General features: G+C 44.5%; 1 protein-coding gene across 16 annotated transcripts in view; it reads right to left on the reverse strand.

Moving 5' to 3' along the window:
- The window catches only part of ELAVL2 (ELAV like RNA binding protein 2), a 160,272-nt gene that overhangs the window by 117,436 nt on the left and 25,761 nt on the right, over positions 1-17,075 (reverse strand). For 3 of the 16 annotated variants that reach the window (XM_019660783.1, XM_019660779.1, XM_019660772.1), the window contains exon 1: positions 15,956-16,496. The exons of 1 other annotated variant lie outside the window; for it this stretch is intronic. Coding sequence is in view for 1 of the 15 variants with exons in the window: in XM_019660778.1 (XP_019516323.1) it covers positions 5,461-5,472 (12 nt within the window). In the remaining 14 variants the exon portion in view is untranslated. Of the gene's footprint in view, positions 1-5,077; positions 5,191-5,460; positions 5,480-11,062; positions 11,083-11,352; positions 11,602-11,733; positions 11,944-15,955; positions 16,497-17,075 lie in introns of those variants that run through there. 12 more of the 16 variants (XM_019660769.1, XM_019660770.1, XM_019660767.1 and 9 more) reach the window with 10 other exon arrangements.

Consider the following 17,075-nt stretch of genomic DNA (forward strand, 5'->3'; position numbering starts at 1 on the left):
CCAATCCATACCTCGTATGGTTCTAAAAAGTAATACTGCACATCAAAAAAAGACTGCCAGCTGGCATCAGGAAGAGACCAGCCTGCGATAGAATCCTTCCAGAAGTCACCTAGTCACAGATCTAAAATAAGACCAAATCAGAATCCTGGCCCTGGGAAACGGGTAGTGGGGCACTCTGCTGGGAGGGCTACAGGGACCTGAGTGAAGTTTTTACAATAGAAACCTGTTTACAACAGCCCCGCCACAGAAGAGCCAGACTGGAAGACCTGAGGCAAGATGCAGTTGCTGGCTGCCTCTTGGCTCTGTCTCTGGCCACAGCCACCTTAACCTACAATTAGCAGAGCTACCAGAGGCAGAAAGGTCATCATTCTGGAGTTCAGGGTGAAAGGTACTGAACCAGGAGTCACAGACCTAGCTAAGTCCGACTTCCCCACTCAGGAGGTTGAATCCTTGGGCAAACCACCTGACCCCTGAGCCTCACTTGCCTCATGCATATAAAACTCATTATCCCAGGGAGCTGGGGTAAGGTCCTAGATGAACAGAAACACTGGGTGTCACCAATATTACTAAAGGAAATGCTCATCTCCTCGTTCCACCATTTGGGGGTGGTACACCACCTTCAATTACTAGATTCCACCTATTTTTCTGTCCTAATAGCCAGGTTTGTCCGCAAATAAAACACAGGAAACTCCTTGCTGCCCCCTCCCAATACACTGCCAACTTGACTCTCCAATATAAAATATTTTGCTGTAATGGCAATCTTAAGAGGCAATCATTTAGAAGTTACTTTAGAAGTTGCACAAAAGAATAACAAAAAAAAAAAAAGATCTCTTCACTTTTCTTCCCTAGATCACAAAGCTATGCTGTTCACCATGAAATCAAACTTTGCCCCCTACTGTCCACAAAACAATAGTGATAGATTAGCCAAACACTTAAAAAGTCCAAGAAGCAAAAATATATATTATTCCCAAACAGCCAGTTGCAACTGAGACAATGAGCCTCTCCAGCAAATCAAGGAAATGAAGCAGCATAGCAGGGTGGTCAAACACCTTTCAGAAGGAAGCGGGGAAAATAATGCAAACGCCATCAGTGCAGGAAAGCAACAGGCAGACCTGAGAACATGGCGGAAACTGGTATGAGAAAGCTGCACTCAGCAGCCTTGAGAACCCACGCTCCGGGCGGACGTGGTCTTAGGCACGAGGAAGACTCAAGGAGATGGCACCGACCAGTGTCCTTAAAAGCATCCCAGCTGCTGACCCGTTACTTCCTGCCTGCTACTGGAACTATTCTAAGAGGGAAGGAGCCAAAGAAACATATCTTTATGACTTCTTTCCCAGGTATTTTGAAAAATCAATGTTATACTGAGAGAAGGTTCCTGACACATCGTGCTGTCAAGAAAATAAAACTATGGGGTTGAAAGGCTGGGTGTTTCATGTAGTTCCACACATGTGCCTGGGATCCATCCTTCCTGGGACAACAGCAGAACTAAGACAATCGTAGTGGTGCCTCTCTCCAGCCACAACTGAAAACTTGGCAGGTTCCATGTTGCATAAATCTTCTTCAACTGTGACTGGGCTCCTGGCAAACCAGGAGAGAGTTACTCATACCACCAAAGAGAGAATCAAAAGGAACAAAAACGACATGAAAGGAAGGAGGGGAGGAGAAGAGACACAAAAGCTAAGCAAATATATACACACAAAACTGACCAAGAGTAGCCACACCCTCCGGCCCCCAAAGCAATCTGCAGTGACCAGGCCACATCCCTAATACCCAGACTACAGATACATGTCCTTTTCCTCAATTCTTCAAAGGCCATTAAGCCCAGGGGTCAGAGGGATGGAAAGAGGGTGTGGCATCTTTTAAAGGATCATTTTCTGCCTCATCTCTAAGTAGACAGACCAAGGAATGAGGACAGGAGGCTTTAGAAACTTCTCTAAAGCTCTCTCAGTATCTAGCTCTTAGTAATAATGTACGATGAAACAATAAGTATTACACAATCTTCCGGGCTTCTAAGCATAGTCCCAAGACAAAAAACTACATTTTTTTTTAAGATCCTTTAACAAAACTAAAAGAAAAAAAACTTTGGATGAATTTGGAAAAGGTCTAGACTCCAAGTTACCCTCCCACCCCCAGTCCACATACACTAAAGCCTTTCATATCACACAGCAGAAGCTCCATGACAACTTTTCTCAACCTGCAAAGAGATAAAACACCCATTTTTTTTTAATCAATTCTCAATTCCCCACCCCCACTCAACAATGAAGACATCCCAGAAGCCCCTCATCCAGACGCTCCAGGGCACACCCAAACAAGCAACACGTTCTTCTAAAAGAACCATGTAATCGGGGTTAGATGCTTGGTACCAAGAGCTCTCTTTAAGCGCCTCTTAAACATAAGTTCAGAATATATCTACAATTTAAAAAAAAAACTATACACACAGTTCATTCAATGTAAGTTTTTAAAAATAAGCATACACTTTTAATCATACCCCAAATATCAAAATAAAATTTAGCTGGGCTGGAGACTGAGCCCATTTTTAAAACCACCAGCACTACGCTCCTATTATTCTAAAGGGGGTCTTGCTAAGATGTTCAATGCAGGGACACATTCTGAATCCTCGTTACCACTGGCAGAGCGCAAGTGGCTGCCAGGAGAGCAGGGCTTGAAAGGCATTGTTCCATCCTCAAAAGCTACATTAGCGCTGGGCTGATAAAAGAGATCTTCGTATATGTTTGCCAAGCTGAACAAAAAGTTAACTGAAAATGTAAGTGCTAAAAGTCACCAAAAGGAAGGCTCTACACTGACATTTTCTACCTACTTAGCATTTATCTGTATTCATCTCACTAGACATTAACACACCAAAGTTGCTCTCCGCTATTCAAATCGTGCTATTATGCTCAGGAGTAGATTAATAATATCCACCTTCCTTCTTGTACAATAAAATTACAGCATTGGTCCAAACACGACGTGTGGAGCCTCTTTCTACCTCTGGTGCGTCAGCTCACTCTAGTGCACAGGTGGGAGAAAGCTCGGCTGAAGGTGCCCTGCTGTTTCTAGAGACAGGAAGAGGCTGAAGACTGAAAACAGTAACAGCGAAGAGGAGAGAAAAACGACACATATAAACCTCATACATAATAACCTCTCATATCAGCTCTTTTTAACAGCAACTGGATGGGAGAATGTCTTTTCTCATCTGAAACCATCAGCAATGAGGGTAGCAGGTGGACACAGGCCTCTTTTAAACAGCTCATAACATCCTATTAGGTTTCACAGCACCAAGCAACTTCTGCTGACCCCAAGGCATCTGAACCAATACAAACAGGCCACCGGCAGGAAGAAATCCCGGCTCCCAAGTAAGGCAGATGTAGCATCCTGGAGGAGAGGGAAAGGTAAGATAAACGGATAGAAGCACCCCTTAAATACAAAAAAGAGAAACTGTCTTGCAACCAGGAGTTAAGGAAGGAGGGGTCCAAGCTGAGACTTCTCTAACTGAAAGAAGAGACTCCAAGATCTAAATATACAAGGAGCAATGTAACACAACTCAAACATTTGCAAACACAAAGAAAATCAAAAGAATATGAAGACTTTAAAACTACTGCCTTTGTCTTTATATTCCAGTAAACTTTTTAATTCCCATGGCTTTCAGAACTGTAGCATGAGAGTCACAAACACAAATACCCACAAAGGCCAGGAGAAATTTAGCCCAAACTCCAACAAACCACGCTCCATAGAAAGGCGCAGTTAACGAATATGGGCTCAGCTATGCTCCACCCTCCCAAGTTTTCAAGAGACACGAAATACAGCTCTAGATCTTTGTATGAAATTTCCCAACACTTAAATCAACAACTCACTATTTTATTTAAAACACAGTTTAGGCCAAATAAAACAGCTAAAGACAATATGCAGCCCAGGGTCCACCACTTGGGACCTGGCAGAAACTATCTGTCCATTTATACCTGTTTCTCCCTTTCGTCCCTAATAACACCAATTCACTTGGTCACAGAAAATACAGTTAATCCCCCGCCTTATACATATGTTCCAAGCCAACCCCCCCACCACCACGCCCAGAAGATGCCTGAAACCACGGGCAGTACCAAACCCTATATATCCCATTTCTTCCTATACATACATACATGATGAAGATTTATTTATAAATTAGGCACAATACGGTTTAACAACAGAACAATTATAACAATATACTGTAACAAAAGTTACGTGAATACTGTCTCACACAATATCTTTTTGTACTGTACTCACCCTTCTGATGATGATGATGATGATGATGTAAGATAATTAAATGCTTCATTAAGACAAGAACTTTCACCTTTTCACTTAAAGGAAGCACTTTACGGCTTCTCTTGGGCATATCCAAATTGCCAGCATCACTACTCTCGTGCTTGGGGCCATTACTAAGTAAAATAAGGGTGACTTGAATGCAAGCACCGTGATACTGAGAGTACATCTGATAACCAGATTGTTACTAAGTGACTAACAGGCAAAAAGCGTATATACAGCTTGAAGAGAGATTTCATCACACTACTCAGAACAGCACGCAATTTAAAAACTTACTAACTGTTTAGTTCTGGAATTTTCCGTTTAATATTTTCGAATTGCTAAAAACCTCAGAAAGTGAAACCGTGGATAAAGGGGGACTATTGTATTCCTCAATGAGTAAGATGTAGCAAAATGCTTAAGAGCCAATGCGAAAGCACAAGCCAAGAAAATAAAAGGACAAATGAGAACCTTGCACATGACCCAGAAAGGCCAGGCTACAAGTAGAACTAGCACAGGGCTCAGAAGCACAGACAGGTAGGTGACTATGGGATAGAGGGCTAGCACAGAGAAGAGAGCACGGCTAAGAATATATAGTTCAAGTTCCTTGCAGAGACAATGGCAGGGAAGGGATGAAAAGTCTACGGCACCAATGACCTGGTATTTGGAACAAGTCCATGAGTCATTCACAGCCATAGACCAGAAAAGACCCCAAGGGTTTAAACAAAATAAACCAGCAACTAGTAAGTAGCACCTAGGGAAGAGAAAGTGGTGTTGAGTGAACTCATACAGAAACAGGCCTTACCTGGGAACAGGTTATAAAAACTTGCTGCTCACTCTATAATAAACTTTGTATATTTAAAATGTTCTGGACTGCTCTGCCATAAAGGTGGGCGATCCTCTCATCACCAGAGGTACCTCCAATACAGAACAGAAGCAGCATCAGTGAAACAGAATCATCTCACTTTTGAAAAGTAGCTCAGAGGAAACTCAAGCTCAAGTATAATCAGTTCCAGGAGTATTTTCCCCACCTTCCTCAATTCACTGGATTTATTTTCAAATACACTGTGATTTATTTGCTTTGAGAAATACCTCTTGTACTTCTGATACACACAATGATGCCTAAAGAATAAAAAAGTATTAAACATCCTTTAAAAACTAAACAATGAGCAATTTCCAATAACTTACTTGACAGGGCATCCATCAATGACTTTTCACGTGGGGTGGTGAGAGGGTATTGAAACAAGCAGGAGAAATAATGTATTTCTGTGTAAACTCCATATTGTGATGTAAAGGAATAAATCCTTGACAAGAGATTAAACAAAATTCAAATCATGAAAATACAGACTGATTAATGTAAATGCTTAAATTTTAAATTTTTATTTCTCATTGAAAAAAAGATGGAAAATGGAAATTAAGACATTTATAGTTCTGCAATGTCAATGGGCTAAATTCTCATAAGTTCACATGTAATCTTTTAGCATTATTTATATTTCTAAGAAAAAATTCATTTTAAACTTTCCTTCCAAATTCCATCTTCATAGATATAATATTTATATCTATTTCCATACTAAAATGTTCAAAATCACAATTCTCCCAAAGCCTCTCTGTAGTTTGGGAATTTTCTCTTTCCTCATGGCGGCAATATACATCACACGATGGTATAAAGAATCACTATAAACAACGGTTCATAAAAACACACTGAAGGCCAACTATATAAAACCTAATCTATGTGGCCCATCTATTACCACCTTTCCAATTCAGTCAACATTGTCATTCTACTGCCAAAAATCTTGTACTTCGATATGCTCACCTTCACCCTGGATGAGGTTTCATACTCAAGGAAAGGTGAGGAAAACCAATGACACAGGTAACTAAGCCAAAACCAGATGATGGAAACTTCAGATGCCCAGCCTAGCTCGGATAAATTAAGAATTTCAACCTAAATGACAAAACCTACTGAGGCAAGACCATTTAGTAGCTGAACTGGCAGCACTGTATTCATAAAAAGACCTTACATGTGTAATATTTGTTTACAGAATCAGAATGGATTTTAAAACAAACTGTGAGGAAACAGGGAAGCTTCAAGTCTGCCTTCAATGACTGTAGAAGTCCACAGCTCGTGCTAACACGCCAGCAGACAAGAGCTGGTTATTCCCATCTTCACCCTGATGTCACCAGTGCAAAAAGACTTACAATTTTCAAGGTCCTATTTTCCACATAGAACCTCATTTGAACACTCTTTACTCCAGAGAGCAGGATGGTAAAAACTGTATGGGAATTTCTGTGTATCTGCGTTTCTCTAGGGAAAAAGGGCCCATAGCTTTCCTTAGATGCTCAGAGATTCAGAGCTCAATATTAACAAGAAATTTCAATTTTACATAACTCCACAATAAGGACATACAGGAAAGGTAAGAATTCTAAAACAACTATTGCCCCTATTCTCATAAGGAGATAAAATTATAGTTAAGAAAATGTCTATTAAAGCTTGCAGTGAGTTTGACTATTGCTAAACTATAATAGCAAAATGAAATAAAATGAAATCCCATCCTGAAAGAAGTTAATCAGTTTCACATTTATGAAAATATGAGTTTTTGTGATATCCCATTAATATAGTCTTTAAAGTTTAAATAATCTCCAGTATGAACAGCTCACAACAACAAAAATTCTGCAGGGAAAAAAAAAAAACCAACCTAGTCATGTAGAATATAAATTTCCTTTTTATAAGACAGACTCCTTTTTTTAAGTCACGGGAAAAAGGTTGGTATAAATCTATCACTGTTAGATTTAGATAAGGGAAAAATATACAGATATCTCAACTTAGGAGTTCAAAATTTATCTGATCTAAAGCAAAACCTTCAACATGTTTAAATAAAACCTATCATTTTACTATAACTATCTCACAATAAATAAGTCTATTGAGAAAAATTGTCAAGTATTTTCAAAAAGAGAATTTCTAAAAGTGGGAAAGTGGGTCTTGCCTGTCAAAACTTATTTGCTATTCATTTTCAGTCAGAAAATGACATAATGGAAATCTGTAATATAGACAAGTACCAGGAAAGCGCAAGTGTAAAAAAAAAAAACCAACATGGTAACTTGCAATTACTAAGGCAACCTTCAAATTGGTTTGGTTTTTCACCCCACGGCACCTATTCCTGTAACTGCTTTGGTTATTTTATCTATTCCACTCCTTCCCAAAGCACCTATCCTTCTCCGCATGAAAATTTCTTACAAGGAAAACCTTTGTCTGTCATCACACAAAACTATTCAGCAACATTCAAAAGAGAAACATACAGTTAAGGGTATCAATGAAATTGACACAAAGCCTAACCCAAAGCTCTGAGAAAATAAATAATACCATTACCAACAATCGACATTTTCATGTAGACCAATCACTGGAAATTTAGCATTGGTGTGAAAGGGGAGGATACCTGTGGAAAAGCACCTAGCACAGTCATTCTCACAGAAGAGTCATCTTTTGTTTTTTTTCACACAATGAAATTACAAGGCTAGAGGTACAGAAAGTCATCTTCTCCTTTAAAAAAAAAAATCTCCTGTGGCCTTACTAAAATAAAAGTCACGATATATATCATGCATGCTAAAAGCCAAATCTGTTTATTTCTTGTTGGTGAAAAATTTCCTCAATAAGCCATAAAACTTCTGTAGGATTTTACTATACTAATTCCTATTTTTAATTCAGATTCTAAAAGTTACCAATCCTATTTAAAGCATAATAAAACATGTATCTTTTAATACACAAAAGCCTTAAAACAAAATATTGCCCTTCAAGATTAAATGCCTTGTTTCTACTGAACAGATTTAAATTACTTGAAATCAAGAAAAAAAAAAGCAACTACAATAGCATTGCAAACCACCTAGTATCCAGTATAGACGATACATGTTGTTCCCAAAGAAAAACATATGAGTTTGGCATGAAAGTACCAACATGGGAGTTCTCAGCGAAGACTTCCACATCAGTAAAATGAAACTGGACAAAGCATGTGAACATTCTATGCACCTAATGTCCTCCAGAGTTAATTCAGGAGTTGAGTGTGGAATCAGCAATGTATGAAGCTTTCGATTTCAAATTTGTTTATAATATAGTAGCATAGAGCAGCAACACTGGCAGCTAAATAAATTAACAGTCGAGAAAGCCTGACCAGGATAAGCTACATAATCGGTGTGTCCCAGTGGAAAATGCAAGTACAGGGTCCTCTTGCGCAAGCATTTAAGGATTTCAAGGAGAAGGGGTTGTGACTGTATAGAACACATGCCCATAAAGCAGTCCTGCTTCCAACCCAGTACCTATGCTATTTAAAACAAAAAACCAAAACAAAACCAAAAAAAAACCTAATATGTGGTTTAGAATGGTTATTGGCCTGTCCAGCTGAGTATCCAAAGAATCAGAAAGAACTGGGGTGGACTGCTATGGGCAGGTTTGCCACAGGGTGGCACACCATCCAGGCCCCAAACCACCTCACCTATATAGCCCCCCAGTGCCATCAAAAAATAACCTGACCTGGCTAAGTAAGGCAGATCTCTAGCTTCTCTTACCTCTAAATCAACATTATTGATAACAAAGGTGGTAATAAGAATGTGATATCGTGGATTTAATATGACTTCAAATGAGAGCAAAACAACTGAACCGACCATGCAGACCAAGCAATCAAAATGGCAAAGGGAAAAGTCAGACTTGGTAAGGTGTTATTTCAGAGTATCCAGTCCTTTGGGGGAAAAGAACATGAAGGGTAATTTGCCACTGTGGTGCTTTTGTGCCATGCTATCTCATTAAAAGTGTCACAGATTTTTTTAAAAACTGTATTTTTTCCATCAAAGAAAGAGGAAAGGTTGATCCCAGCTTAGAAGTCAGGGTATTCTGGACGGCTTTGCTGTGTCCTTAAAGAGAGCTTGGGACTTACTGGAGGGAGGTGGGGGGGGGGGGGGTGGGGGCACGGTGGAAAACAGTATTTTTAAACATCATAATCATGTTAAGAAAAGCACTGAATGGCTGAAAGCGGTAACAAGGATTCAGTCAGGAACATCTGTCTGTGTACGAAGAACCAAAAGACTGGATTAAGAAATGAGGTAGTAGAAATACCACTTAGAGACTTGTTGTTCTTCATAACCCACTGGGCACTGGATCTTAATTAAAAGCACCAAAATCTAGAGACAAAAGGAACTTGAGTCTCTGGTGAAGAAGCATTAACCAGAACAAACCTACAAAAAAAAAAAAAAAACCAGAAACGGAACTCGAACAACTACTGCATCCTGAGCCTAGTAAAAGGCAAGTAAGGTTCAGCAGTAAATAACAGAAGTGCCTGGCTGAAACTGACCAGTTTGGATGGGGTACCTGATCTATTCTTGGAGCATACCTTAAACCTAAAATTCTCTTGAACCATGTAGAAAGAGTGTGTGCGGCTTAAAACATCTAACCTGACATGATTCCTAAGAGCAACACTACACAGTGGAGGAAACACCTCAAGACTGGGTGAAGGGGACCTTAAATGCCTAAAGGCTCTGTCTTTGAAGGGGAAACAAAAAACCTCATTCCCTGAATGCTTGCAGCAGTTACCAGTTTGGGGGCCAGTTCTGATCACACAAACACAAAAATATTCTCTCAAGAAGGAAGAGAAAAAAGCAGAAGGATCCTAGAAAATTAGATGCAATGTGTTCGTTCGTAATCTAATTTTTCCTACCCCACCCCAGCCATTATCTACCAAATGTTTTCTTCTTGCTCCCTTTTTCCCTCTCCTCCCCCATTTCCAAGGGCACTTTCTCTAAGTAGGCACCTACACACACACCTGAGCTGTGCTAAATCAACGTTCCTAAAAACCTCTTAAAAATAGTCCCAAAACAAGCGCAGTAACATTCCAGCCCATCCAACAAAATAGTCACCATTTCTAGACCTAAAGATCCAGATAAAAAAGTAGATCCAGAAAAGCTTTTCCACCTGCTCACCAAAATGGAGACTCTAGGTCAGCTTCCGGAAAAAAGAGCTACCTTAGCACAATGAAAAATTCAAACGACTCTAGGGAAATGATTCTTGAGAAAACTGTCTTCAAGGGCAACTAAACAGTATTTCAAACAAACCGATTTTACTTAAGGGAATGGGGAAATTACAATCCAACTGGTATCGGAGTGGTTTTAAATGGACTAATTTACTGTAAGTTTGGGGGCTGAGCTACATTTTTATAAAGACAATTATTATGGGTAGGTCCACCAAAACATTAAATTTTAAAAAGCTCTTTGTCCTTACAGGAGAAATTTCATTTGGCATTGTTAAGCGTCATTCTTCGGGGAGGATTTAAAGGAGAACAGATAACGGGTAATAAATCCTCCTTTTCTCACATTTTCAGAAAAGGAGATGAAAATTGTATCATAAAGATGACATTCTAAAATGCTATTTTAAATGATCATCTGGACAGCTACAACTCGGTGCTCGTAGTTCACATCTAGGTTTTGAGCTCCAGCCCTCTAGGATAACAAGTAGGCTTTTAAGGAAACGCCGTAGAAAGACTGCTGGTCATTATCATGACCACTGGAGGAACACCTGCTCGTAAAGCAGTGCTGGCCAGAGCGACTCCACCAGTGTCACCAGTGCACGCACACACGTCGGTGCACGGGGGCCGCAGGTCAGCGCTCCCCGCGGAGCCGAAGGCGGTGCTGCGGCATCCACCGCAAGCCCAGAGGCTGCCTTGCCCCGAGACCCAGCCCGCTCCGCGATTCCCGCCCAGCGCGCTGCTCACGCGCAAACCAGGATGCGACCTCGCGCGGCCGCACCCGGCCTCACCTAACACCACGCAAGCGGGAGAGCGGCTCGCGGGATCCTCTCGGCTCTGCCCGGGGCAGCCGCGGTCCCATACCACCTCCGCACACTGCCTGGCTGCTCCGAGTCTCGAGACCCCCCGGGAGGTCTAAGGACCACGCGCAAGGAGGCGCTGTACCAAGTGGGCACACCACCAGACACCACCCGGCTGTAGTGCATACAGCCTCCCACAAGACAGGGCTGCCTGTCCACCACAAGAATCCTGCCCTTTTTTAGAAAAGCCCCCTCCCCCACTTTCCCTCCAATACACTCACCTGCGTCTCGGCGCAGTCCTTCTCGTGCTACACGCGGTCGTACCGGGCACGTCCACGCCTGTGCACGCTGCCCGGCACGACTGGCCCAGCTCGGCTCCCGCCACCCCCAACCAGCTTTTGCCCCCAGGAGAGGCGGTGCCACCTCCCGAGGCGCCGTTTCCTCCGTACTCTCGCCGTAAGGGGCCGAGCTCTAACTTCGCGTGCACCACCTCCGCCGCCCCCACCAGCGTTCCCGCCCAGAGCCCAGACATGGGCGGCCACACAGGCGAGGCCGGACTGCACAGCGCCGTGCAAAAAGCAGCCTCGGTGTCCTAAACAGACCTGGGCAAGGCGCGGCGTGCCGGCCCTCCCCGCCCCCACCCCCACGCCCCCCGCACTTGCCTGCTGCGACTTGGAGCTGCAGCTGCTACGGCTCGCGCCGCCGGCCGTCAGCACAGCCGCGGAGGAGTTGCTCCGGGCGGGCTCCGCGGAGAGGCGGTGGTGGCGGTGGCGACGGCGTCCCCAGTCCTCGCGGTGGCGGGAGGGCAAACTGGAACCCGCGGAACCCCCGCCCCACCCGCACTGGTGACCGGCCTCCTCACCCGGCCGGCAGCTGCCTCAGTGACGCTGGGGCGCCGCGGTCCCGCCGTTTGTAGAGGGGCGGGGAGGAGGGGCTTGCTTGGAAGAGCGCCAGGAGGCGGGGCCGGCGGCGAGTTTGCGGCGCCGCGGCTACAGCCGCCGGCGCGTGCCGTGCCCTGACGCCCCGCAAGTGGGTCCCAGCTAGAAGACGCCCCGCAAGTGGGTCCCTGCTAGAAGACGCCCCGCGGTGGCTGCTGGGCTCCGTCCCTCCCGGCTTCTGATTCTGAGCAATCGCCCTGACCAGGTTCCCCTGGCAGCGCGGAAAGCGTCGCGGGCCCAGAGGCGACCGATTCCAGGTTCAAGTTTGCAAACCCCGAGGCTCCAGGCGCTAACAGGGAGCCACAGCAATCCTAGCGGGGGTTACTTTGATACATATGTCTATCAAATAATATATACATACAAACATATATACATATATTGCAAGCAGAGTTAAAAGGCTCTTCCTCCCCCCCTTCTTTACAGCCGAAGGGTCCTGTCCCTGGGCTGAAAACTAAAGGCAAAGCCCCCGCTGTCTCTCTCAGCCTCTCTAGATGTAATCTGACGTTCAAATAAACCCAGAGTACCTGTGCGGGGTGCTATACTCTGCTTCAAACGCAAAGTAGGAAATCCTGCACTCGACTATACAAGCGCCTGCTGCTCGCTGCATCCTTCCAACGCCCCCCACGGAAGCCCCGAAATGGCAAACTCTCCACCGAGGGGGCGTCCCATCTCTGCCTTCCCTTGGCCCGCCCCCCACGCCCAGGTCAATCGCTTTTCCCCAGAAAAACCTGAGCCTGTCCTCAGACCCAGCCCCACGACTGGGAGTTAAAACCGACCCGAGCCACGCGGCGAGAGCACGTTTTTACACCTGCTCAGCCGCTTAATTACGAAAGCACCTGTCATGTTGGGTGGTTTAGAGGGTTTTTTGTTTTTGTTTTTCATTGCAAAGGCTTACTTTTTAGCCATTCTCCCTAAAAAACTACATTTGAAAATATCACCTGTCATCCCTACCTAAAATCGCAGGAGGTAAGAGAAGAACTGAGCAGTGGGCGACTGAGTCGCCGCAAGAACGTGACCGAGGTTACAGCTTCAAGGGCATGATGCGGGTTTGATGCAGCAAGGTCCCCTAAGGGCACCCAGCACTCCCCGCCCCCACGCAACTGGCGGAGAAGGTGGGGAAGGATTTATCTAACCCAGGGCAGGGGCTGGGGAGGCAAATTTGCCCTCTTGTCAAACCAGACCTAGTGAAGTAGGTCTCAACCATGATCGAAATGGAGAGACCATCTCTCAACTTGGGGGTCCCAGACTGAGGACATCATAAATAGCTAATTGATTCTATATCAGCGTATCTGTTGTCTCCCCCGAATCCGATTTGCAATTATATGACCTTAATTGACTTTGTACGGGTTTCTGGTAAAGCTGCTCAAAGCGCCTGAGCCTCTTTGACCTCCCTCTATAAACAGGTAATTATAATATTCCCATCACAGGCAAGCAATGTTGCTAAAAATGCCTGTATCCAAACGCCAACAAAAATGGGCCTACCAAATTTGCCAATCCAAGCCTAAACCTCTTAGAATACCCTACACCCTACTTCCTGAAGCTGACTTCTTGAAGTCATGAGAGACCTCTCTCTCAACAGTTCCCCAAGTCTTCCAAACCACTTCTACCTGCAAACGTTGCTTTTTGTATAGAACTCCAGTACAGGTTAGCTTTATAAAGTGGGGTGCCCAAGCACTTGGTTAAAAGAGAGAAGGGGAACCCAGGAGTGCCTGGTGTAAGATAAGACAGACTCAGGGAATGACAGCAATAAATTGTTGTTTTTTAACACCCCAAAAGGCAACTTTTAAACACATTTTCTTTTTTTGCAGGCATTTGTTTAGATTCTTTTACATGTCCCACTTAAGAAGCCATTTTTACCAAGGAAGTCATGAGCTCAAACAGACTTCCTACCCCTTCCATTCCCCAAAACATGCACACCTTACCCTGACCTTTAGGAACCGATTTCCAACTAGGAAAATAATTTCTTTGGTTACTATTGTCTGCTCTGTCCTCCCCCCTCCCGTTCTAAGCCTACATTTTGTAGATTGCAGTGTAGGCCTAAAAAAATTCTCCATCCCACTCCCAACATCCAGAGGATGAGTATAATAAATAGGGGTGTGGAGAAGGGCTGAAGATTTAGAATCTTAACCAACAGGAGTGTTTGTACATGAATAGGGGAGGGGAAAGAGCCCGTACATTTTGGGGAGAAAGTACAGAGACATCCATCCTGGCCCAGCAGTGTTAAGAGTAGATACTAAATGATTGACTTTCTCTCACTCTCGCCACAATAAAGCCAGAAAATACTCAGTCTCTACATCAGTTTTGCTAACCTGTACTTGAAAATGGAAAACGAGGAACGTATCCAACCTCCAATTTGCTACGGTAGTATAGCTCTCGTGTTAATTCTTTCCAGACGTGAAATAGGTGGGTACTAGCAACGTGCTGGGCATAAATTAAGCAACAATGGCCATGCGAGGTCCTGTTCGCCGCGGAGCTCCCGTGGTGGACACTGCCACCTTGCCATCCCCAGCCCCCACTGCCTCAGAGATGGCAGAGTGGAGTCCGGAGTAGGCTGGCCGCGCGTTGGCTTTTCGAATCCCGAGGGTGGGTGGGGTGGAGAGCAGCGAGAAATTAACAACCCCAGCCGGCTTTGTACCTTTTCCCCAACCTCTCTTAAACACCACATGGGCGCTCTCACGCACACAGTCACCCACACCCCCTCGTGCCAATCATTTAAACTTCTCTTAGGCAAAAGCAGCACCTCATTCACTGCCACCACGACCCCCTCCGCCCTCCCTGCCCTGCGAACACCCTTTCCTTCTCCCACATCTACCCTGGATTCTCTTTTTCACAGTAGAAAGCCAGCTGGTTTCTTCTAAACCCTGGGAAATCATAAAAGTTAAAACGAAGCTTCTTGTGTCTGCCCAGCGTCTCATCCCCAATGATCTTTCTTCCGGCGTCAGTTTAACAATAGCTATTCGAGAAAGGGCGGGGGTGGAGTGTGGGGTAAGGAAGGGGGTGAGGGCTACGTAGTCGGGCTGGCTCCTGGGGTGGCTACGAAGCCTCGCAGCGGCGAAGGGGTTCCCCTCGCCCCGAAGGCGAAGTCAACCGCGTAGGACCAAGGACAGGGCTTGGAATCCACTTCCCAGCGCCCACCACTGCGAGGCTCCCAGGCAGCCACCACTCCACAGATACAGCTCCAAGGATCTTATTTACTCTTTTCTGAACAAAGGGAATCTCATATCCGGCACAGGCTTAAGAATTCGGCACTAAATTGGCTATCTTCTTTTAAAACAGAATCACGGTAATTGGGCGCCTATGAATTAGAGCCCGCACACCTAGCAATGACGAGTTTTGACAGCTTCTACCCAACCCAGCCCGAGCCCAGTCCCAGCCCTCGGGCGACATGTACTTTTTTCAGTCAACTACAACTCGCTGCCTGGTGCAGCATCTAAATTCCATCTGGCAATCCCATCTCCCCAACACGTTATCCGGTTAATGCAATTAAGTCTGGGGTTTCCGTTGGCCTGATCAACATATCCAGGCTTCTAATTCCCCTTAACGGTACTAAAGCCTCTCCAGTCCTTCGGTTGCTCTGCGAAAGTAGAGGCATACACCCCAACCCCCCAACCCAAGTTATCCTTCTCTTCCCACGAAATAAACTTCCAACCTCAATCCCGAAGCTCAGTCAACATCTACACTCCCATTGTACCCCTGCTCTACGCTGGCCACATTTTCCACTTAAGTTTCTGCCATTGGCATTTGCAAATATCCAGTACGTCAAGCATGCGTCCACCGTCTTTTAGTCTATCTAGCTCTCTAGAAATAAAAAGCAGAGCAGTAGCTTTGAAATGAGACAAACATGTGCAATTAACTTCATATTCTGTATTCCGCTCACTTACAGGTTTTCTGGGTTTGCCAGCGCATCGCTGCAACTAATGATTAAAGAAACCAAACCGAAACTTACCTTTCTCCCTTAAGGTTTTTGTGTATGTGTGTTTTTAAAGTAACGGTGCTGTTCTCCCAATAAGGATGAGCAAGAGGCTGCTGGATAGTTCTCTTAAGACAGCACGAAACCTAAACTGTGCTCGGCTTAAAAGAAGCAAATAAAAAGAAATGCTTTCGACCCCAAAGTCCAACGCTAAAAGAAATTGCAAAAAGAAAAAAAAAAGAAAGGGGAGGGGGAACTTAAAAAAGAGTGTTTAGAAAGACGGAGAGACTACCCTCCGATTGCCGTTCAACTAAACAAAAAGGGGCAAGAAAAAACAAACGAAGGAACAAAGAAAAGAGACGAAAGAACGTTTTTTCAAAAAGACGATGCCTTTCTCCTTGTTGCTTTTTAGTAGGTCGCTACAGGAGTAAGCTGCTGCATCTCTAACTGAGAACAGAAATAAAGGGGGAGGACGTCTTAAAAGGGAGGTGGACTGGACCACAGATTTATAGCACCGTATCACCAACCCCTTCTCTGCCTCCGCACTGCCGTGTGTGCAGCTGCTCTGCCAGGCTCCTATCCCGGGCAGCACGCGCGGAAGTATACGCCGAGTCGCGCCACAACGCAACTTGCTCATCTCTTCAGGATTCTGATTGGCCTAGACGCTTCCATTGAGGCTGCCCAGGCGAGGCTGCGTGATATGATTGGATAGGAGCTTGTGTCACTCTCGAGAGCTCAATGGAGTCCCGTTTCAAGGTAAGTTGTGCCGAGAGGTACACTCTTAACGCTGGCGGCGAAGGGAAATGCAAGAAGCAAAAAGAGATGGGGAGAGAGCAACGTGGGAGGGTTGGAACTGTACTATCAGAGTTTTGCGATATGGCACGATCTCCTTTCCTCTTAAATCTTTCTGCTTCCGAAAGACTCGTTTCCTTTGCCATCACTGCCTCATCTATGCTCGTTTCTTTATAACACTAAACTCTGTCCGGTATGTATGAGTCATTGAGAGCTCCCTCTCTTTGATCTGAGTGAAAGGGATGAAGGTACATCCATTACTTGCCCGCATGCCTATTTCGATTTATGTTCCAGTATTCTGTGTTAGATATTAGTAAGTTTTATATCTTTCTCTATTTTAATATATGCATATTAGAGCTCTTTG

This window comes from Hipposideros armiger, unplaced genomic scaffold (genome assembly GCF_001890085.2).
Source record: "Hipposideros armiger isolate ML-2016 unplaced genomic scaffold, ASM189008v1 scaffold_329, whole genome shotgun sequence".
Classification (NCBI taxonomy): Eukaryota; Metazoa; Chordata; class Mammalia; order Chiroptera; family Hipposideridae; genus Hipposideros; species Hipposideros armiger.